General features: G+C 32.8%; 2 protein-coding genes across 2 annotated transcripts in view; both read left to right on the top strand.

Moving 5' to 3' along the window:
• The window catches only part of LOC143571392 (uncharacterized), a 32,515-nt gene extending 12,945 nt beyond the window's left edge, over window positions 1–19,570 (top strand). The window contains exons 3-4 of the mRNA XM_077056827.1: window positions 16,954–17,973; window positions 18,629–19,570. Of these exons, the coding sequence (XP_076912942.1) occupies window positions 16,954–17,973; window positions 18,629–19,570 (1,962 nt within the window). The remainder of the gene's footprint in view (window positions 1–16,953; window positions 17,974–18,628) is intronic.
• A 5,204-nt stretch (window positions 19,571–24,774) lies between these two features.
• LOC143571391 (putative serine/threonine-protein kinase PBL28) lies at window positions 24,775–25,437 on the top strand. Its single transcript, XM_077056826.1, has one exon. It carries the CDS (start codon window positions 24,775–24,777, stop codon window positions 25,435–25,437), a length of 663 nt encoding a protein of 220 aa, XP_076912941.1.
• The last annotated feature ends 604 nt before the right edge of the window (window positions 25,438–26,041 follow it).

Here is a 26,041-nt window from a genome sequence, read left to right as displayed (position 1 = left end):
TCGAAGAAGTGAGCACCTACTCTTGATCATCACTTTATCCAATATTCCGTAATCAACACATATCCTAACACTTCCGTCCTTCATTTCCCAATTAAAACTGGTACACCCCATGGTGACTAACTAGGTCGTATAAAATCTTATCCAACAATTCTTGTAACTGGTTGGATAAATCTTGCATCTCGGACGGTGCAAGTCAGTAAGATGTTTTAGCAACAAGGCCAGCTTGAGGTATTAAACCGATTCTGAATTCAACCTATCGGGTTGGCGGTAATCCAGGAAGTTCTTTTGGGAAAGCTTGTGGAAATTTGCGTACCACCGGGATATTTTCTATATGTTTTCTTTTTTAAAATACTTTGGCAATCACGTTTGTTAAATACACCACGTCTTCTGGTCGTAAATATTATAACATCTCAAGATGAGATTTGAGTGGCAACATAATACCGTACACTTTTCTCTGTATTTAATCGCTTCATAGTCCGAAAGAGAACTTCTAATCATGTTCTTTTCCTATTTGATTCCTGCTTCATGTTGAGTTAGCCCATCCATGCTAACTATCACGTCAAAACTTCTTTGTTTTACTGGTCGTAGGTCAATAAGGAAAAGTTAATCGTTCCGAATAATAGGACAATTCCGAACAATTTAGTTAACCATTAGGGATTTACCGTTAGCGATTCTACAGTATAGGGTTCTATAGTTTCACTAATCGGTATCTTTCCAAAGGGTAGGAGGTTAGCAGGAACTAACTTCTATCGACGACCGTAAAAATATCACTGAAACCTATTGATTTAAAATTATCACATACCTAACACCACCTTTGGATCATGACGTGCTTTATTCAAATTACTCACAAAAGCACGGCTCCTTGCTTGATCCGAGGTTGATGCTTGTCATGAGGTTCGTCTTCCAACGACACCTTGGTTCAACTTTGGGCAAATTCTTTTGAAACGTTCGGTACTGCCACATTCATAGCAAGTACAATTGTTTGGCATAATTTGATTTCTTCGGATGGATTGTTATTGAAGTTGTTGGGTTCGGAGTGGTTGTACATGTATGGGTTGGGGTTGTCGGTTCACATGGCTTCAATTGGTTCTACAATTAGGGCATTACGTCCATCTTTACCACGCCTGTGGCCTACTATCACTCGACATTCTTCTTCCTGCCGATAACCATATTTTCCACATTTAGGGAAGGACCCTTCGTGCGGTTCATGTTTCACACTAGAACTAGTCTTAGTATAATTCTGGGTTGTAGGACATACCTACTTATTCACAAGTCTATCTTGCACTATACCTTTATCATTTCCCTTCTTTAACACTCGACGTCTCACCTAACGTCCTTCCATTCCGCTTCCCATAAAGTCAAATATATCAATGCTGGCTTGTGCCACAACCCTTCCAAAGGTTGTATATATTTTACAGGGTTGGCTATACTCCTTATCGATGGAGTTAGTCCCCAATCTAGCACTCACTTTGCTTTGTTTCAGGAGTAATTAGCCATGTTACCAGACATGACAATTCCTTCAAACGATTTGCGTGTTCTAAGTGATCAGCACACAACATTTCTATCTTTCATAGCTCAGTTTCCAATCTCTGAGTTTAATTACTCGAATAAAAATGCTCTAGCACAAGAATTTTAAATCCTGACCATATCATCTGAGTAATAATTTTCCAACTATAATTTTTGTACCATCGTGTTCCATCACGATACCACATAATCTACCAACATATCTGTAGCATAATTCACTACACAATGTTCTATCCTCTTACCAATATCCTTAACCATTTCGATCTTTTCTATCCCCTCGCTAGTATATTCCTCTCTTTACCATCAGTAAACTATTAATAATTTCCTTAACACAACCAACAAACATATCCTTCATACCGGATCTAATTCGTTACGACTACTATTCATGTTTAGTTTATAACTAATACTTGTAGTCATAATAGTATCCGGTGGGACATTATCACTCTTAGTAATACCACTAAGAATTTAAATATTCATATTCATGTGATTGCTCGATCTATAATTCTGCGATCACATTCGCATCAACACTAGCAGTGATCTGTCATACGACATTCGGAATCATCATCTGCTATCTTTGAGTAATCAACTGAATCATATCAATCTCCATCCTTGGAGTTACTCTTTTTATGTCATTCTGCCGTACTCATCCCGTACGCAGTAATCAATACTAATCTCACCGTATAGCTCGTCACCAGTTCAATCATAACAGCAGGTACACATACACACCAAATATTATCATATATATTACACATACCGGCATCTAGCATATATATGTCCCATAAATATAGTAACATATGGACTTAACCTGAAATCGGTTAACGTTTAAATATGTTTCATAACCCTTGTCACCAACTGACATATAGGCCTTTCTCAACAAAGATCAATGTTTAATATGCTCGATTTCAATATCCTTTTGCATGTCAGCATAACCAATACATGCTCACCGTGAGCACCAAATGATTACATACCACGGAGTTATAATATCCGTGTTTATTCGTATATCCGGCATACACAGTATACCACCTACGAACGAACAACCAACTATGCTATAATGATTCAAACACTTCTTTGTGTATAGGTAATCATTCTATTCAAGCATACATGGGTGTAAACATCTAACGGATGTAAGGATAACATAGGAAGTTATTAGAATAGGCGGGTACCGGTGTTGGTAGGGTATGAGATTTATCAATTTTTGGTTGGGAGTGACGGTTACTAGACATTTCTGGTTAATGTCAAACGGGAGATTTGACTTGGTACCATCACAACTATAACCCGATAAGTCCGACTTATCACCAACCGATGCTCTAGAAATTTCAGCATCCTCGGTACTTTTTATTATCACCTCCCCCGGTTCCTTATCCGGGTCTTATTTCCCAATACTTGAACCCACAAGATATGCACACGTATATATATATATATACACACTAGCACATATAAATAATATTATATACTGTACACATATGTTGCCATTTTTACCTATTAATGTACCCCGTGACATTCTCCTGAATTCCCTCGTGCGGACAAGTCTGTTATTATGTTCCGGACCATAACAACTCACTTGTCCATCCAAGTTCATCCAGACCTCGTCACTATAAATTATTAGTTGATAATCAGATCCTATAATACTTGAGCTACTGGTTATATTTTAGGTATCTTTTAAAGACATCCTAATTCTTTTATAACCAATGGCTCTGATACCAAGTTCTGTAACACCCCGTAACCGCAGCGGAAACGTAAACGGGATGCGACAGACACCTCTGATATCAACCACATTGTTTATAAAGAAAGTCGAATGCATTAATATACTTCAAAATTACATTATCTCATCTTTCATTACCGTCTAGGTGATACACACATCATACAATACGGTTCATAATTCTAACTGCTATAATGTATCCTAACGTCCAGCACGCAAACCTTACACACATCAAGCACCTAGCACGTAATCAATCACTTTATCTTAGTTGTACCTGAAAAGCATGTGAGAAAACGGGTCAACTACGAATAGTTGGTGAGTTTCACAATTTTAGTAAACCTTGATAAATCCATATCATAATATAATATTATCTGGGAACACTGTTAACCCATAAACACCTTTAATAACCTCTGGGGACACTGTTAACCCAAAACACCTTTAATAACCTCTGGGGACACTGTTAACCCAGAACACCTTCCAATAACCTCTGGGAACTCTGTTACCCCAGAAACACATTTAATAACCTCTGGGAACTCTGTTACCCCAGAAACACATTTAATAACCTCTGGGAACTCGGTTACCCCATAACACATTTAATAACCTCTGGGAACTCGGTTACCCCAGAACACTGTTTCGGGCCTTACACTGTTAGCAACTCAGACAATTACCATCTTAATTCATTACCGTACGATTCCCGTACAATAAACCTTATATAAATACGTTCATTTCCATGCGATCAGCATGTACTTAAACACTTTGATAAAAACATGCTTTCCGCCCCGGGAAAATATTTAAAACAGTTCAGTAAAAAGGGGCTCGTGAAAACTCACCTTAGCACATGCAAGTAGGTAACAACAATCAATATCAGTAAACTCGTCCAATCTGTAATATGATCCCTACGATCATTATTATACAATTATTGTTTATATAATCTTATCAATCGGTACACCTGGGGACACTGTCAACCCAGCACTGTACCCGTTCTGGGGGCAAGGTTAACCCAGAAACACTTCTCCGGACTCAGATTGTGATGTCGTTTAGAGTTCCAAGGTCACAACTACTATTAGTCGTTTTTCTCGTTTTGCGTGCCTAGCACTGTTATCCGTTTTTATGTTTCAAAAATGAGTTTGGTCACACACGACCCGAAAATAGTGTTTGACGGATAATTTAATTAAAGATGTGAAATTATAGCTCGGTTTAGACGTCCCGATTGACCGCGGGACCCGTTTCCGTCTTTGGCGTACCGGAAACTATTAAAATAGATTAAAATTACTCAAATCATCCGAATTATTTTCGGATGATTTATTTTTACTTGTTTAGCTCATTTATATGAAAATAGTTCATTTTTAGGGTTTTTTTGTACACCAGTCAGCTCGCTTAAGCGAACTTCACCGGTTTACGCGTTTTACTTTAAAAGTTTGATAATTAGCACGATTAATTATCCGTTTACTCTCGGATCTTGAAATTTTGCACAAATCACTTTTTAACAGTGGGGAATTTTATAAAAATATTTTCAGAATTAATTCTTATATTTAACATTTACTTATCTATTTTTAAACACCATTTAAACACTAAATATGTCGTAAATACCAAACGATCTTAGAAAAATCCCAAACTTCTCCTGGATGTCCCCTGCCATCCACATAGTCCCCTGTAATTTTTCCAAAACCAAAATCTTCTTCTAAATGCCATTTTTACTAAAACCGAGCTACGAATCCCTAGAACTCGTTTAACCGAAAAGCCTACTTAGACTTCTCCAACGGACCTCAAATTTTGTGTGTGACTTATACATGATATGAAAAGCTTATCCACAATTTTACAGAATTTTTCATGATATTTAACTATTTTCACCATTTTTGGCCAAAACCGAGCATTAAATTCACCAAATATTCATCCTTCATCCAAAAATTTACAGAACTCATATTTCCATGTGTTTAACACCTCTGTAAAATTTCGTGACCTAACTTTAAACGACCAACAATCTGTCCAAAAACACATACACCGACAAAAACCGAATATACCTTTCGTTTTCCTCCACTACAAGCTACAAACTCATCTTTCCGCCTTATCTACCACTAAATACAGAGCCTACAAACAACATACCACAATACCAAGCAAGTTACACTCACGATCAAGCCATTTCTTTCATGGTTACGATTATGATACTAAAACAAAGATTTAACCGTAAAAATTCGTTTTTGACTCGTTTAACTCATTTCTTGGACCAAGATCCTTTGTATAACCCGTATACATCACTTGATCATGCAAGAATCGGTTTCATCTCGGGTTTTCACCCATTTTTCATTTGAAACCTCATTTTCTTGAAAGAAAACTTAAGAAAATAAGATAAACACGTATATAACACGATCATTACCTCGTTATTCTTGCTAGAATTGTCGGTTTTTGGATTATGAGTTAGAGAGAATTGAAGAATGTTGAGTTTGGTTTTTGAAAAAAAGAAAATGAATTTGTTGTTTGGTGAGGTTGGTCCGATCGGACCTAGTGGATGGGTGGGGTGGGACCCACTTGTTCAATCTTGGCCACTCATTCGGATTACGCAATCCGGATAATGTTGTGGATAATCTGGTTCAGTTCGTTTTTCGGTTAAACGTTTAATTCGGCTTAAAACGGTCGTTTTTTTTTTTTTGAATTAAAAATGAAATTTATATAAAACCGATTTAAAAACCTTAAAAACTTAAACCATGATGTTTATTAACTTAAAACATCATATCATTAATTATCGCGCATCTTTTTCGGCTTGATCGATCGTCTCTTGCTCGGTTTCGTATTAAAGGTTTCGTTTAACGTACCGACGTACTTTTAAATCGAAATCCTTTTTCTGTGCCTTAATCCACTTATCCCGAAGCTTTAATACTTCGTAACATCACTAAACATTATATATTTCGTCTATAATGTAATCCCCGATTCGTTCGGGTTTCAATAACCGTTCAACGATTAATCGTAATTTCGATACGACTAGCTGTAAATTCGAGTATAATTCGTACTGTGAATCTTATATACTCGTATAAGCACATTATAATTCCTGTATTCAGTATTGGATAACACGTAAATAGTATATTCCGGCTAGGGTATACCTTAATTTGCCGGAATCGTTACAATAATTATATTTATCGTTTATAATTCAATTAAAACCAATTCCTTTAAATACCGAACGAAACTTGGTATGTTACAATACATTGAAACCCTTTACTGATTCATAAACCCATAAATAAAAGCAATAATCCAAGCAAAATCAAACATCAAAAATGTTTCATCATAAAGCCTAGGCAGTTTATAATGTTTGCATAGTATCTTAAATCAAAGGAAACAAAAATAAAAGTCATGGTGAACATCAATTTAAAATAGAAACCTAAAGATTAAAGATGATAAAACCCATGAATATTTGATCTCACTAAAAACCTTATGTTGGTCGACATCTCTTGTATCCCCTCCTGTTCACAACTTATGTTTTGTCTCCTCTGTTTTTTCTCTTTTATGGCTCCTTTTATTAATTCCTTAATGATCGATCACAAGGCTGGAGCCCGATCATCCTTCAATATAATTAAATCAATTGCATTATATGTATTTTCAATTTGTGAAATAATTACTTCATCATCTCACTAAGCATTCAAACGGAATTCAAGCATGTTGTTGTTGTCAGTTGGTCTCAAGTATATTAAAATACTTCATTATAGCTAGTTGTTTCTTGAAACATTTAAAATTCACATATAGACCAACTAAGAATAATATTTATAAAAAATCTAGCTTAAAAGTATTTAAAAGTGTAGGAAATAGTTACATAATAATATGTATATTTTAGAACACATCAGCCCCCCTCTTTCGGCCAACTTTCCATCGCCATCCCCACCATATACTATCCTACCACCATTTTCAGCCTCGACCCACCCCATGACAAGCCGTGCGACTAACAATATCCCCAAGCCCATTATCAAACTCAATCTTAATCCCATTTCCACATGACCCATCTTTACGCTACCTACCTCTTATATAAAAAGCCCGATCAAATCCAAGTTGGCTAACTGCCATGAAAAAACAAATATAAAGCTTTACAACGAAATGACACGTAGGAATTAATTAGTACCTCGACAGAGTAACTGTCGGTTAACTGATGTATGCAAATATAAATATGTTGGATCCCTTGACGAGTGCAAAGCAAGACTAGTTGTCAATGGACAATCACATAAAATGGAAGTTTATTGTGATGATACCTTTAACCCGGTTGTTAAATTGGCAACCATTTAGAACGCACTTAGTCTAGCGGTAACCCATGGATGTCAATCCAATAACTAGATGTTAAAAATGCCTTCATCAACTATGATCCCCACATTAAGATTCATACACATTAAATGTCCAGTTTTGTTAACCAACGTGCCCTACACATACATCACATCATTCAGTTACCGCATCAATACTTGTGATAACTATTTGCTTACTATCACGGTGAACACATGTTATCGTACTTACTTTACCTAGATGATATTATGTTCATTATCTCTGAGTTTCGGTTACTATAAAACATCATTAAAAATACTCTCAACCTAGTTTTATGTCTAACCAAGTACCCTTCATCACTTTCTTGGGGTCACTACTACATGCAACAAGCAAGATTTTTTATTCTATCCCAGGCAACCTACACTTGTGTCATACTACAAAGGGCATGTATGACTACTTACAAACCATGCGCTACCCTGGTGGACACATTCAACATGTTTAGCACAAACACCTCGGATCCTCTTTCTAAAGGGACTTTATATCCTTCTGGGAACACTACAGCATCTTACATTTACATGCCTCAACTAAAACATCTTGCATTTACATGCCTCGACATAGCATACATAGCTCAGCAAGTGTGCTTGTTCATGCATGCTCCTCCGGTAATATTTCCAGTTTATGATACAAATTCTTTCATACCTTAGTGGTACCACCGATTATGGTCTACAACTGTTGCTTTCCCACATGAAAAGTTTGACAAAGTATTATGATATATATATATATAGGGTGGAGTTATAATAAGAAGTGAAGTGTGTCTAAGAATTGTAAAAAAGTAATCTGGTGCATTAGATATGTTGATATGACGGTGGATATGAAAAATGTGTTTATTGTGCGATGTGTTTTATTTTAGTTGCGGTGTGTTTATTGGGCGGTATTTTTTATTAGATCTAATAGTGAAAGTACATTTTCTACACTTCTTAGGAAAAATCTATTTCTTATTATAACCTATATATATATATATATATATATATATATATATATATATATATATGTATGTATGTATGTATGTATGTATGTATGTATGTATGTATGTATGAGATCATGTGAAAACCACTTTGAAATTTAGAACTTTGAGGACCATTTTGAACCACAAAAAAACTCCTTTTAAGAAAAATAAAAAAAGTCAAACAACCAAAGAAACGCGAAAATAAAAAAGTAAAAAACCAAAAATTATAATCTTTCATCCCAATTTCATAAAAATAATTAAAAAAATATCGGTTTAGTAAAATTATACATATATGGATACTACTTAATTTTTTAATTTTATACATGTTATTCTTTATACACATATGCTCAATTAAGATAAATGAGAATGTACATACGTGTATATTATGTAAATCGAAATTATATAAAAATATACATATGTTTATAATCAAGTTTTTTTTTTGACTATTTGAAACAATAAAAAATTTTGGTTCTTTTTTCTTTTTTAAAATTTTCACTTTTTTTTGTTTTATAATTTTGTTTATTATATTTTAAAGGGTTTTAGTGTTCCCAAATGAATCTCAAAGTTCTTAAATTTTAAAAGTTATATATATATATATATATATATATATATATATATGTATATATACAGGGTGAGGATCCTAAGAGAACTTTTTAAAATTGAGAACATTAAAAACCATTTTAAACCACACAAAAAAAACCCTTGGCTTGCCATCATTTTCTTAATTCTCTTGAGGCTTTTCTTGACCTCTTTCAATGTTTTTGGGGCTCCACTTGGCTTGAAGAAACACTTGTTTCATTTGATCATTACTCGTTTTCACTTAGGCTTGAATCTCTTGCTTGACCGCACTATTAGTTTCTTGAACACTTTTCTTTGGAGTTTGAATTTTGGAACTTGGATCTTTGATTGGAATCTGACTCGTACTTGGCTTGTCTTTCTTCAGTCCAATTCTTTCAAGCTCCCGATGTGGAAAATTTTTCATTCCAATGCTAGCTCGTTTATCGGGACTTGTTGTCTTGAGGCCAATCTTGTAATCAGTTCTTGGTCCTTGTCACCTTCCTTAAAAGCTTACTCTTATCATCATTAATGGTTAGCAAATCATGTTTAATGTGAATATCGCATCACATTACGTTTCTTGACCAAGACTTATCATATTTCACCGTAGGCTCGAGATACAATAGACATCAGTCAATAGGCGTTGCTCCCCCGTTTTCCTTTCAATTAAGACAGACCTTTTCCTAGAATATCAATACAAGATTAGTCTCTGAAATTCACCTTTCCGATGACTCGTTCATTCAATTCATAAAAATAAGCTTTAGTACTCATCAAGCGGTTCGATGCACCGTTATCGAGATAACAACATCTTTCTTCGTCAGCTTGGTTTCAAAACGCTTTGGTAGCACCCCATCTTCATTTAGAAAAATTGTTTCTTGATCACCCCTTATCATAAATAAAGCCGAATCCAAACTCTCATTTCTGTTCAAATTCACTTCTTTCTTTTTCTCTTATTTCTTCACACACGTTCCGGGCATATTAACGCAAAGTGACAGAATTCAGCATAACGGTAATGCTGAACTTGTGATCTATCCTTTCTACCCCTTTGACGGCCATTCGCTCTTCTTTGATCCGCATGGCTTGACCCACGATGTTGACCATTTTGGTTATCCCAACCATCTTGATCCTCAATATCTCGATCTAGACTTACTTTTTCATGGCCTTTTCTACATATCTGTGAACTTGGACAACCCTTAACTCGGCTACCAGACTGATTATACGATTTTTCTTTATAACTACTTTTTGATCGACCAGAAAGTAAACGACTTTAAGAATATGAAGTGTGTTCTCCCCGTCGTAGACGTTCCTTAAACTCCTTTAACCTTCCAACAACATCTTCAAACATCACGCTATCAAGATCAACACTTTTCTAAATTAAGGCTACAAGTTGAAAGTATTTATCTATCACTGCATCTAGTAACTTCTTCACCAAGGCATCTTGCTCGAATACATAACCAAGGCTTGTTGCCTTTGAAACCAAACCTATTGTTTTTCTGAAAAATGATCAATAGTCTCATTTTTCATCATCTTGAGTTCCTCAAATTCACCTTTTAATGTTAGCAGTCGAGCCTTTTGAACTCGCTCGGCCCCAACATACCGTGCCTATAAATTCGTTCATATTTTCCGGGCATTCTTGTATTGAGCAATCTGAAGAAGAATACCACCTTCTGCCAATTGAAACAAAAACGATCTTGCTGTTTTATTCTTCTTCGTATCAATAACCGCACCCGCATCTAGTTAAACAACTCCCTATAGCCATTAATCATCCAAAATCGCTTCCACTACTATCTCACATGTAATGTAATTAGTTCTATTAAGCTTCGGAGCCTGTAGCCACATCCCCCGGTTCTCTTTGGATTATCGATTCTTCTTTGTCACCTGCCATTGATGGTGTCAAACACCCTTGCTCCAATCCATTGAAACAAGTACAAACAAATCATCAACCTCAAACAACTTTTTAGAAGTAATCTCGTTTTTCCATGAAACCCGGTTATGAATATTTCTCGAAAACCTGAATCGTATGAAAAAACCAGTCTAATAACTTTTGTGTTTTCTGTTGCCTATGAACGGACATAAAACCACTTGTATTCCAGAAGATAATAATAATATTTTTTTTTGCTTTTTCTTTCAAAACTTACGGATAAAACACCTTAGCGATTAAACATCCTTAAATCACTCCGATCATATCCCTCTTGATCAACTACGACCGGATGTGGTTGCAACAATAGAGACGGTCTTCTACCCGTCAGCGTAGTCGAGTATCGATTTCTTGAACTTGGCTTTGATACCAATTCAAGTCCCGATCGATAACAAACACGAACTAAACGACTAACTTTCATTTATATTAATACAAAATATAACTCAAAAAATTGATTAAAACTCTCAAACACTAATTGGGTGACTTGGTTGCATCGTCTTCTTCTTAATCCCTAACTTGGTTGCCCCTATTGCCGTAGTTAACTCTAACTTAACAAACAAAAAAGCTATTAACCTAACTTTGTTATGAAACAACCTATTAATAATACATTTTAGTTCTTGAGTTGGACCCTATTATCAGGTTAAACAACATTTGAGCCAACATTTGGTGCCAAAACCGAATCGGTTATGCATTTTTTGTTTGTAGATATTCACAGGGCCGGGCCAAGGACTGTGCAGCCCGTGCCATCGCACAAGGCCCACAAAGTTTTGGGGCCCAAAGAAAAGAATTTCAGAGTATGCAATACATTAGTTAGATACAAACGGGACTATATCAAACATGTCGTGTAGCTCATATGGTATGTGTGTTATTTTCATCCTGTGAACTCAGGTTCAATACATGATTACTACATTCTTTTTTTCTTTTTTTTTTCTAAAACTTTAATTGCATGGCTATGACTGCACTCATATTCCGAGAACTTCAATGGACTACAACATTTTATTTTCTTTTTATTGCTTGGGTCAATTTCTTTGTTTGTATTAAAATCTTTTATTATATATATATAGTAGAAGAGCCAGGGCATTGCGGCGGATGTCCCACCTGATGTCAAATTTCTTTGTGGTTACAGCATTTGTTAGTATTTCAACTACCCTCTCGCAATTACATTTAAACCATCCTAATAAGTTTTCTTTTTCACCAATCGTATTCCCTCACAAACTAACCACAAATTCACAACTATGCAAACAATACCACAAACTACCGAAGAATCAGCTTCCTCTTCACCTCCAACTAAAAAAAACTTGCGCATCATGCAACAACGATGTTCCAAATCATGGTCCAAAAACACACTTGTGACAAGTGTTCTTGACTACCCCTTTGGAAAAGTTACCTTTGGTTTATTCTTCATCTAAATATTAAAAATGGCGGAAAAAATTCAGAATTAGCACATCTTATGAATGCTATATTATATAAAAAAAAAAACTCTTTATTTTTACCTCAAGAGCAAGTATGTGAGAAGCATGTCCAGAGAAGACATGTGAACTCCATCTTTAGACTTCCTGCACTCCTTAAATATTAAATAGAAGTTGTCTAAGATCATATTTTGTTGACCCACGCCTATAATATACAACATATTAATTAAAGAAAACAATTGTCATCAAATAAAAGCTTGACTTGTTACATGTAAAAACTAACACGGCTGTTAAAATTTACCTAATCCACCGAGCCAGGTCATTCATTTTAAAGATATGACCCGCTTTAAGCTGGTTATTCATGCCATGAATTGATTCATGAGTATGTACCCCCACCAAATATGTAGACACAATCTATTCAAATCAAGAAAGCAAGGTTTTGAACAAATCATATCTTGTTGACCCACGCCTATAATATACAACATATTAATTAAAGCAAGGTCTTGATGTAGGTTTTTTATTTTGTTTTCGGCTTCTTGCTGTTTTCTTTGTTTTTTATATAATTTATGTCGTTCAAAAAAAAACAAATTTGTGCATAGACTCCTAACATTTTCAAGAACAAACACAAACAAAAAGAGGTGTCAGAAAATAAAGAAATTAGTTTTTATGCAAGAAATTAATCAAATTCATACGAACTTCAAAATAACCCATTTTTGTACGGTAACCCTAGTTACCCTTCTAGCTAGTAACTACACAAACACACATAATTAGATTAATATATAGTCATATGATATTAGACAAAAAAAAATCATATATTAGAGAAAGAAAATTGCATAATTCGAGTCACCATGCAGAAAACTAATATTAGCTGGAAAAAAAAATCCATACTCAGTAAATTCAAGCGTCAAATTAGAAAACTGCCCATTCTTATGTGACCTTGTTTTTTTATTAAGCCCATACTTTTAAGCCAAACAGAAGCTTCACTGATAGTAACAATTTGATTTTAGGGTCAAAAGTCACCCAATATTTGGTTTATTGTGGATCGAATGTGTATAGATATGGCCTATGGAGTGGTATAGTTTTTAACAAAATTTAGGAGGTGTACGCATTAAAATTAGTTGACCTGTTTTGAGATTAAAGTCAACCCATATCAACCCACTCATTAGTAAAATGGGTCAAACTTGCTACAAGAACAAGGAAATAGCCAAAGTTTTAACAGGTCACCTTAATAGTTGACCTTGATCAATTGAAGCGACACCTGATTGTTGGTAGAGAAGAACATAACAGAGAAGGGGCATACCACTAAAAGTCAAGTAACTGAGATACTTGCTGTTGAAAATGCATTAAAAGTGTTATTCATCATAAACTAATTAAAATCAATACCCTTACACAATGAACCCTTTTTGTTACAATTATGTTTTATCTCTGACTGCTCAAGTTGGTGAAGTAACAAAATTTTGGGGTGTTTATGGTTCAGTTTCAAACCAAACAGTTATAGAACCAAACCGGTCATCGGTTTAGTTTCGCAGTCGATTTTTACCTTAGCTTGTGGTCGGTCGGTCAGTTTAAAAAATATTAAATCGTAGCGAACAGTTTGATTTATGGTTTATATTAAAAACTGGTTGTATAAAATCACACTGGACTCTCTGTTTGTTAATCAATAAAAGATGTGTGTAGACTAAAAATAAATATAGAATTGAATGGAAAACAGAAAATAAAGTCAGTAAAAAAGTTAACAAGATTCAAGCTAGTAATGTTAATGGCAGTCACTCTTTGAATAGTGTATGTTAACTGATAGCAACCAACAAAGAAACACTCTAGCTTAATAAGAAATATCGTTACGTGTAAATGTGAACCGTGTAATTTTCGATTTTAAACAAAATCGTGAAACCAAACCGGAACCAAACCGTTGGTGACGATTCGATTTGGTTTTAAGTTCCAATGGTTTGGTTCCGGTTTTCGATAATTAAAAACCGTTAGTAACGGGTTGCGTCACGGTTTTACCTAAAAACCGTCAAAACCGGACCATGGACACCCTAACAAAAGTAGCTAAAAGGAAACAAATCAATGTGGTTATAAAATAATCCGAACCTTGACGATCTGATCAAGCTCAATGTTCAGAACTTATTAAACTTGGATTCAGTCACACCGTCCATAAACATTCAAACAAAATATTTAAATCTCAACGTTCACTATAATAATAATAAGGAAAGCCGATATCAAATTAGAAAATTGGAATTTACCTGGAAATGATTAACGGGCCGGGCTTTCGTTTACCTGAACTTACATAGAAATTGAGCAGTAGCTCCCTGCCAAAATATTATTTTTATAATTTATAAAATTCAAATAAAAAGCATTATGAATCACATACCTCATTATGCCATCATCTGAGTGTCTGAAACATTTTTAAACAGCGAGTCGATCATCTCCACTTTGGGAGACTTAAGTTCTTACAAAGGCTCAGTAGCGATGCTGTATCACCCGTGCGATATCAACTGTAACATATTCAACAAAGTAGTCTAAACATTATATACATACTTCAGAATCATAACGATTTAGCGAAGTAGTTACTACATGCTTATAAACCTTTTTTTCCCTTCATTCACAGTATAATAAAATATAGGCAAATTGAGAGGTTAAGAAACATAATACAATACCGGCAAGTTCATATAGAAACCTTATTACATGCAAGTAATCATTAGTTGTCATTACCATTGAAATTAAAAAAGCTATGTAATATCAAATCCGCGGGACGTGTAGGTTTTTAAATGGCGTGTTACGCAAGAACCCTACACAAAATATTAGCAATTCCATTTCAGTATAGGATTAATGTTAACAAATCCAATAGTTACAGAAAAGAAAAGCTTTCACTATCAAACATCTACACCAAAATAACAACATAACATGACACCAATTTGCTTCAAATTCATAATATTATAATTCCTTGAACTGAATCACATGTACACTCCTACTTAACAATATTTAACATATGTATATATAACATTAGAAACATGTGATATCGATAAACACTTGCAAAATAATAACTGACTTCGGTATTTTGTTAACTTCTATCTGTATTACCATTTGCAACTCAGAAGTTAAGATAGAGAGAGCTTATAGAACCAATGAGTGTGTAGCATAGATAGATGCAGGGATCATGTAAGCAACATAGTCAACGGAAGACACTCAACCAAACATATAATAATAATGATGATGATGATGATGATGATGATGATGATGATGATGATGATGATGATGATGATAAAAAATCATATAAAACACATTACAAATCCAAAACGATATCAAATCATTATGATCAAAACTCATACTCATTTATCTGTATTGCTAAACATCATCTACACAAAAGAATCTACTATGCATACCCATTTACTTGTTAGTGAACTCGCATATATGTAGAAACATGTTACTTTATATGTATATATATAGTTTTTTAAAGCAAAAGCCCATAACTAAATTTATTAAATTCCAATTCGTGTAACTCAAATAAAAAAAGTATTTGTCTTTTTGTCCAAATAGACTTCTCCGAGCATTTTTTTTGGTCTCTATTTAAAAACAAATTCAATATATAAGGGCCAATTTCTATTCCTTGCACAGGGCCCTTTAGGTACCCTACATCCTCAAAGACGAACCTGGATATTCATCACTAGGGTTGTCAGTAGTTAATTTTGTTAGATGAAAAATCAGAAACACATATTGGGACCCGCTTTTATTCTTTAATAAAATTTGTTAATTTACGTTAACTTTAATAACTTGCATGCATGTTGATATTATAAATATGGTAAAGTTAAAATAAAAAGGGTGACAAAAATAAAAAGTGTGAAAAGGATTTTTGACCACACAAAAAACCTCTTAAAAATAAATTAAAAAAAATAATAAAAAAATCATAATTAAAAATATAAATAAAAAACGAAAAAAATTTAAAAATCTAAAATGTTTCCGTCATCATTCCCGTTCATAAAAAACTAAAACAAATACAAAAAATAAAAAAAATTGACGAAAAGACACAGTGGCGAGATTAAAGACACAATGACGAAAATGAACAAAAGACACAATGATAAGTAAAAAAAGACACAATAGATCGCAAAATGTAACACAATGTCGAACAAAATATAGCATAATGTTCAGTAATATAACTCAATATAAAGAAAAAAAAGAAACAATTTTAAGGAAAAAATACACAATCAATGACGAAAATAAACACAAAACACAACGATAAACAAAAAGACACAACGAATTTTTTCATTTACCATTGTGTTTTTTTTAATGAGAACGAGAAAGACGGTGGAAACATTTTTGTGTTTTTACTTTTTTCGTTTTTTTATTGAATTCTGAGTTATGGTCTTTTTATTTATTTTTTTCAAATTTGTTTTGAGGGGTTTTTTGTGTGGCTGGAAATCATTCTCGTCTTTTTCATTTTTATTCCCCTTTATAGAATAACTTGACCCATTATAAATATATATAGACATATTAAACATGAACTTAAGAAACTATTTATAACACTGCACATTAACCATGCATTATGTTCTCATATTTCTAACAAGAATATATAATTTGTAACACTCTTTTACCTCTTGTCACATGTTTACAGGGAAATAACTTGCAACATTTGAAGATATCACTCAGTGATATAAAATTAGCCACATGTAACTTTTCAGCCTCATGCAGATTCGGTTCTAATGACAATATAGAATTTTATGAAGCAAGACTCGACCATTTTGGTAAAGAAGAACCTCACTCTGTAGAAATGAAGAGTAAAGGTGAACTGCCAAAGAATAACGACACTGTAATTATAAAACGCTTCTTAATTACAGATGTTGAGCAAGAAGAAGAATTATTTTCTACTGAACTTGAATTGCTTACTGGTGTGAAGCATCACAACATAGTCACTCTAGTCGGATTTTGTGTTGAAGGTTTTGAGAGGGTGCTTGTCACTGAGAGTTTTTCTAAAGGATACCTTTCTAGTTATTTGGGAACCGTTGAACACATGTCTATTTTGACATGGGAAAAACGTTTGAAAATATGCATTGATGTTGCACACGCATTGCATTACCTTCACTTCAATATGGAAGACAAAAAAGTGATAATACATGGTTGGATAAACAGTTGGAGCATTGGGTTCAAAGAGAATTGGAGAGCAAAGATTGACGAGTTTGCGTATGGGGGATTCTTGGCTACAAATCAAGAAGACAAAGTTCCCCGCAAAAAGTCAATTTCTTATGTTATATACTATGTGGATCCAGATTATGTGAAGGAATTAAACGACTCTCTAAAGTTCAAAAGAGAGTCAGGTGTTTATAGTTTTGGAGTAGTATTGTTTGAAATATTATGTGGAAGAAAAGCCAATGACCCAATTTACCTCAATGAGAGTGACAAAGGGTTGGCTATTGTGGCAAAACGAACCTTTTGCACAGGAACACTAGATGACATGATAGATCCTCTATTAAAGGGAGAAAGTGATGGAAATAATTCGATTCTAGATAATGGACCCAACAAGGATTCTTTTGACACATTTTGTAAAATTGCATACAGTTGTGTAGCCAACACTCAAGATAAACGCCCCACAATGAAAGTGGTCGTCAAAGAACTTGAGAAATCATTGTTTTTTCAAGTAAGTAAATGTTTAAATATCATAAATAACCTTCTTTTGTTTCTTCATTTATTTTAATCCTGAGAAGTAACTGATGTGCGTATGATATCAGATTAAAACTAACAAATCACAAAGCTGTATTCATAATATTTTATATAGGAAATTCAAAGCCTTTTCCTCAAGCGATTAATTAAAATTTCTATTGAAACTCCGTTTTATACTGTAAAAAGAAAACGAACAAAAGGGACAGAAGATAAGCTGGAAGAGAAATGTAAGTTGACCACTTTTTAAGACACTTGAATATGTTAATCTAAAAAGTACACTATGTAAATTTTTTACTTATTTAAATAATCAAAATTAGTAGGCAAGGCTCAATCCTTTCTCCGTATTGATACATGAAACTTAAAACTGTATTATATACATAAGATATAAAGTAGTTAAACAAGTCGTATCCATGTTTAATAGTTGTGCTAAACGCGTCGTTTTCAACTTGTTTAACAAAATAAAACTTATTTTGCCAGCCTTACTTCTATATTCTCTATATTGGAGAACTCGAATCAACATTTGAGTGGATGTTGTAGATGGGGCCCATATTAAATTTGAAAAGTAATTTATTATGATAATTTTCAAAATTAATTTTGTTTATATAATATAGTTGGTCTCTCATGGTTGATAGGAAAACAAGAAGAAAAACCTGAGAATGTCACTTGAAGATATAAGGCTGGCCACACAAAACTTCCATGATGAGAACTGCATTGGAGGAGGATCCTTCGGGAAAGTTTATAGAGGAAAAGTACCTCAAGGTGATGGATTTTATTCCATTGTTGCAAAGAGATTGGATACAAGGCTTGGTCAAGGGGAACAACAATTTTTTAACGAGCTCCAAATTCTTATGGAGCATAAACATGATAAAATCATCAATCTTGTAGGGTATTGTGATGAAAAGGATGAAAAGGTCATTGTGTATGAGTACTCATCAGGTAGTCTTGAAGGGCACTTGAACGATGCTTCTCTTACATGGATGAAGCGCCTTAATATATGCATTGACGTTGCAAGCGCTTTGGATTTTCTTCATGAGGGAATTGGAAGAGATGCAAAGATGTTGATACATGGGGATATCAAAAGTGCTAACATTTATTTAAATGATGATTGGAAAGCTAAACTTGCTGGTTTTGGGTTCTCCTTAAGAAGTCCATTAAATCAGGAAACAAACTATCTCACCAATCATGAATGTGGCACACTATGGTACTTAGACCCGCTATACATAAAAATCAAGATTCTTAACCAAGAATCTGACGTTTATTCATTTGGTGTTGTTTTATTTGAGATATTGTGTGGGAGATCAACTCTTGCAATCCACGAACATGAGGGTCACTGTCTACCAGATTTTGTGAGAAACAACTTTGAAGAAGGAAAACATGAAGAGCTTGTTTTTGAGCAAATAGAGGAACAAATTAAGCGTAAATCACTGGATACATTTCAAACAATTGCCTACCAATGTTTACATCCTGAAAAAGAAAAACGACCTACCACAAAAGATATTTTAATGCAACTTAAAAAGGCATTGGAATTCCAAGTAAGTAACCATGGTTTCACTACTAAAGTAGGGTTCCTTTAAATACCTTCTAAGGTGTATATATATATATATATATATATATATATATATATATATATATAAGATCAAGATCATGAGAGAACCTTATTGAAATTGAGAACCATGAGAACCATTTTAGACCACAAAAAACTCAAAAATAAAAAAAATCATAAAATAAAATAAAACATAAAAATCAAAAAAGTAAAAAAAAACAAAATTCTTATTTTATCATCTCGGTTTCATAAAAAAAACTCGGTTTAGCTAAATTATATACACATATGTATAATATATACATATATGTACATTTACATGTTTTTTTGTACACATGTGTATAATTTAAGATAAATGATGCTGTACATATATGTATATTACGTAACTAAAGATTAAATAAAATTATACATATGTGTATAATACAACGTTTTTTTTTGTTTTTTTTCTACTTTTTTTTATTTTTTTAATGAAACCGGAATGAAATATAAGACTTTTGGTTTTTTTACTTTTTTAAAATTTTTATTATTTTTTGTTTTATGATTTTTTTAAATATTTTTTTAAAGGTGTTTTAGTGGTACAAAATGGTTCTCAAAGTTCTCAATTTGCAAAGGGTTCTCTTAGGATCATTACCCTATATATATATATATATATATATATATATATATATATATATATATATATATATAGGATGAGTATCATTATAGAACTGTTAAATTATTTAAGAACTTGAAAGAACCCTTGAAACGTAACGTTTTTTATAAATTTTTTTGTATGTTAATGTTATTTAAGTGTAGTTTTATCATTTTTTATATTTATAATTACGAATACAATTTTGAAAATTAGTTTTTATACGTATCTATGTTTTTTTACACATATGTACATTTTTCTACATAAATTTTACACATATGTAAACTTATAATTAATATATGTAATAAAATTTTTTTATATAAAATATAATAAAACTAATCTTAAATAATGTTAATAGGTAAAAAAAATTAAATTTTTTTTGGTTGTGTAAAGTTCCTAAAAGTTCTTAATTTTTTTAGAGTTCTTAATTGATACCAACCTATATATATATATATATATATATATATATATATATATATATATATATATATGATGAGTTTTAACGAACTATTAGTGACTAATTTTTTTGTAAAAATTTTTGTACGTAGTATTATCTAAGTGTAGTTTTATCACTTTTTATATCTATAATTACGATTACAATTATGGAAATTAGTTTTTACATGTATGTAAATTTGTTATTACATAAATTTTACACATGTGTAAACTTGAGATTTATGTATGTAATCAAAAATTTATTTTAAAAATACGATAAAACTACTTTCAAATAATGTTAATATGTATAAAAAAAAGTTTAAATGTTTGGTTGTTAAGAGTTGTCAAGTTCTTAACTTTTTTGTGGCCTTTCCTCATGACATGTTTTCGGTATATCCTTTCCGAATGACATGTAGTCGGTATAGGTTCTTTCCAGAATCTTAACGCAGTAGGTTTTATATTTTGAACTACAATTTGTAATTCATAGTTGTTAGAACAATTTTTTTTACTTAATGTTCTTGTTTAAAGGAAGGGAGAATACAAAGCTCAAGTATAGATCAACTTGAAATTAAACTTAAGAAACTTCAGTTGACAAGGGAAACTCAGGTAAGCCCTTGCCTGCCATCTTTATTTATTTGTTTATTTAATTAATTATCTTTTTTTTTTCTTCTCTTATTAATTAAACTTAACTTGCTTAAGTAGCTATTGGGTTACACATAAGTTTAGAAGAAAAAGTCTTGCAAAAATTTCATAAACAAATACACACACTATTAGGAGAGCTCGCATGATACGGCGGGAGTCCCAACTTATGTTAGATTCAGTTTTATTATGTATCATTAGTCAACCTATTCCTGGTTTTAAACATTTTATTCCATCCAAAAATAGCCATAGTAGTGATAAATTGTGTATATGAAAAGGAATCCAAATTCTCTAAACGACCAAAAATGTAACTTTAATAAGTTGTTAATCATGTCTAACCGCAAAGAAATATATATCATGGAAATACCTTCGTCACAAAATAAACTGAGAATGCCTTAGCTACAAAATGAACTAAGAATGCCTTTGTCACAACCACCAAGATTGTTTGGTGGACATTGTTATATTTCCATGTTCATTAGGTTTTGTTTTGGTTTTCTTTTTTTTCTTTTTATTTTGCGTTTAATTGAATATTTTGGAGACCCCAAACAACGCTGAATCCTAACAAATGACCGGTAAAAATGGCTTTAAGGTTTCAAACCAAATAATTAACACCAAATTACTATTACGTAATTACCCGGGATTGTGTTCAAATTGTTGCTGCATCGCGCGGTCACCCGTCTAGTAAATAAATATAGGGATATTGGATTTTATTAATCCAAACTTTGGCCTATTAGCCAGTATTAATCCCAACTTAAGAAATTCCATATGTTAATTCTAACTTTCATTATATTGTCTTCCACCGAGCATTTTCCTAGCGGACACTAAGTCGTTACTTTTAGAGAAAAAATTATCATTTTTCCAACTTGAGAGGGACGAATGAAAATATAATAAACTTCAAAAACTACCACCACTGTCAATGTAGCCTCCACTGCACTGCCACCATTACGACGCTGTCACCTTTGCCGCCACCGTCACCTCCGTCTCTGCCACCACCATCACCTTTGTCTTCGCCGTCACCACTGCCACCACCACCGCCATCGCCGCCGCCATCATCCTGCTACTGCCACTGTCACCTCCGTTGCCTCCACCACCACTGTCGCTGCTGCCATCACTGTCGCCACCGTTAGCTTTGCCGCCACCACCGTCGTCACCGTGCATATTATAGGTTTATGAGTTAGAGTTTGAAAAATTATATTATTATTAATTAATATATTGTATGGAGAAAATAAATGAATAATACATATTATATAACATGATTTTTATATATATTTTTATTTATAAATATGTTAAAATTGATTGATAAATGGTAAACGAGCTGAACTCGAGCCTAAATAACCACTCTTGAGTCGAGCTCGAGCTTGTCTCGACTCGCTTGCACCCCTAGTTTGAGAGAAAAAATAAACTTGGTGTATATTAAACAAAAGATTTTAGCCACATTTTGCCCAAAAACAAACTGGGTTAGTCTACATTAGGAAAAGGCTTAGGAGAGGCCAATATGGTGAAAGTTGATATTAATTAACATAGGGAATGTCTTTGGTTCGGATTAATGATGGCCAAAAGGCCAAATTTGGATTGTTAAAATCCAATATCCCATAAATATATATCTACCTATTCTAATAAAGTAAAATAATTGTAGACACGTGTCAGTTTGTGATTAGTCCTCAAATTTTTTTCTTTCCAAAACTAATATATGGCATAAATCAATAATTATTTACTTTCATTTTACACTCAATTTATTATATATCTAATTAAATTATTTACTTTGCTTTAAACTCTATTTATATTATATCTATACACTTGTATACAATATATATATATATATATATATATATATATATATATATATATATATATATTTACATTATACTAATATATATTGTTAGAATATATTTCACAACATGCATGGTTAAATTCAAAAATCAACAACAAACCATGTTTATTAAATATTGAAAAGAATATAATTTTAAACGTTATCATTAACATATTATACTATATATATTGTTAAAGATTGTAAATAAAAAAACACTAATATGCTTTGAATTTACAAAGTAATTTTTTTAATCATTAACTTATAAATATATGCTTAAAAGTTGATCTATTTTTTAAAAATAAATCTATTTATATATTTGTTTTTTTACATTGCCATATAAATTTATAAAGTATAAATATATGATTTAAATCTATCTATTTATTTTTTCGGTTAATTTAGTAAACTATAAATATATGTGCGAAATTGTAATGATAGTATATACCAATCACTTTCAAATATAATAAAGAATGATTGCTTCCGGTTTTTTTGTAAAACTTAAATTTGATTGTTAGGAGTTAAAAGTTGATAAATAAATCATTTGGTACAAATTAACTATAGTTGGCTCAGATTTGTTGCACGTAAAAAAGGGGTAGTCTGAATATATTTAAAAATTTGAAAATGCAAACAGATTTATCGTCAAACTTGTTACGAGTTCAAAGTTTTAACTTGAAAATGTAAAACAAATGAAAGTTAGAATTTTAAATGTGTTTGGGTTTCGAATTTATTTTTAATGACATTTTTGGAAATAGTCAAAAGATTCGGGATTTTGCACATTGATTATTTTTCACATGACTATTAAAAGTTAAGAAAAAAAAGACAACCACATCTGGCATGACACCTCCAGGCCTATCAATACTTCTAACTTTTATCAAATTAGAAACATTTGTGTCAGCATTGAGTTTTTCTTGAATAATGATCAGAATGTTGTATGTGAAGCATATCATACAAAATTATGCTCAGGTGAAACAAAACATTCATAAAATTGAACGGGTTAACCTGCTATTTTTTTTGTCAATTGGCAAAGTCGAGAAGCCTCTCAAACTTATCAAAATATTTTTCATAGTGTAGCTTAAAACTATTATTATATCAGAAGCATTCTCCAAAATTTGGTTCATAACCAAATTTCTTTCAAATATACATACATGATACTGAGAATAAATTTTCAATAGAAGGAGTGTTATTGGGTATGTTTTTGCACATGCATTATTTTTTATATCAAGTCCATTGTTTTGGAAAAAATCAGTTTGTGATATAAATAAAATCAATTTATGTACAATGATACAAGCATAGATGTATACATTTTTCTATATACATTATGTATTGTTTTATTTGTAACTTAATTATTTAGATCATCTCGTGTCTTACACAGCTGTAAAATTAGTTAATATATAGTATTAGGAAAAGGCTCAGGGGAGGCCAATATGGTGACAGTTGATATTAACATAGGTAATTTCTTAGGTTGGGATTAATGATGGTCAAAAGGCCAAATTTGAATCATTAAAATCCAATATCCCATAAATATATATTAATATATATTCTTACACAACAAAATGCTGAGGATACATGTTGTTCTCATTTTGTAGCAAGTATAGGTTGTAATTCTCCATTTCCTTTCTCATATTTGCAGGGAAAGAAGTTTGAACACTTGAAGATTCATCTTAGCTCTATTCAGTTAGCAACCAATACATTTTCACATGATTACATAATCGCAACTCGTGATGCATATACTATGTATAGAGCAGAACTTGACCTTTTTGGTAAAGAAAATCCTTCATCTAGGGAAGGCGAGAATCCCAAGGGACGAAAGAGTGTGATTATTACACGGTACTCTTCTATATGTGGGGTGTATGGAGAAGAAAATTTCTTTACCGAAATGGAAATGCTTACCGCTGTTAAGCATGACAACATAGTGTCTCTACTTGGATGTTGTTTTGAAGCTTTTGAGATGATCCTTATCACTGACGATCTTTCTTACGGATACCTTGTTGATTATCTGGAAAACGTCGATAAAAGGGGTTTATTGACTTGGGAAATACGTTTAAAAATCAGCGATTCTGTTGCATGCGCATTGAACTACCTTCACCATGAGATTGAAGACCAAAAGGTGATTATAAACCGTCAAATATCGAGTCTCAACATTGGGTTGGACAAGGAGCACGGGGCAAAGATTTTTGACTTTGGGCTTTCCATATTCCTTCCTCCAAATCAAAAGGACGAAGCTCTGTATGTGGATGGAATTGGTGGCAAAGAAGCCTACATTGATCCAGAGTATAAGAAGACTTGCAGGTTAAAAAGAGAATCAGATGTATACAGTTTTGGAGTTCTTTTGTTTGAAATTTTATTTGGGACGACAGCCTCTGACCCAAGTTACGACATGGGAACTGGCGGATAAATGGCCCACGTGGCAAGACAAAGTTACTGCGCGGGAACACTAGAAGAAAAGATAGATCCTATAATAAAGGAAGAAACAAGTGAAAACAAGTCTATCCTAAATAGAGGACCCAACAAGGATTCTTTGCACACATATATTGAAATTGCATATAAATGTGTGGCGGAATCTCAAGACAAACGTCCAACAATGAAAGAAGTCATGAAGGAACTTGAGAAAGCTTTATCTTTTCAAGTAAGTCAATGTTTCAATACTGAACCTCTATATATAGTTTTTCTGTATGGATTTCCCCCCAGCATTTTGAACATCAAACAAACCACCTGGCACTAGTTTTTCACCAATTTGTAGCCTTCCACAGTTCCACTACTAAATTGAATATATATTAACAAGCTATTGCTTTCTGTTAGCATAAACCGGTTTTTATTATTATTTTCAATGATTATTAGAACCATCAATTTGTATATTAACAAGTTATTATCATTTGTTTCATGGTTAATAGGCCAACAAGGACAAACTTGGAATTTCACTTGAAGATATAGAACTGGCCACAAAAAACTTCAATCATCGCATTGGTGGAGGAGGTTTTGGGAATGTTTATATAGGAAAC

The sequence above is a fragment of the Bidens hawaiensis genome, unplaced genomic scaffold, assembly GCF_021521415.1.
Source record: "Bidens hawaiensis isolate Kalapana, Puna unplaced genomic scaffold, B.hawaiensis_p1.1 tig00025368_1, whole genome shotgun sequence".
NCBI classification, from domain to species: domain Eukaryota; kingdom Viridiplantae; phylum Streptophyta; class Magnoliopsida; order Asterales; family Asteraceae; genus Bidens; species Bidens hawaiensis.
This window is presented reverse-complemented; position numbering and strand designations above follow the sequence as displayed.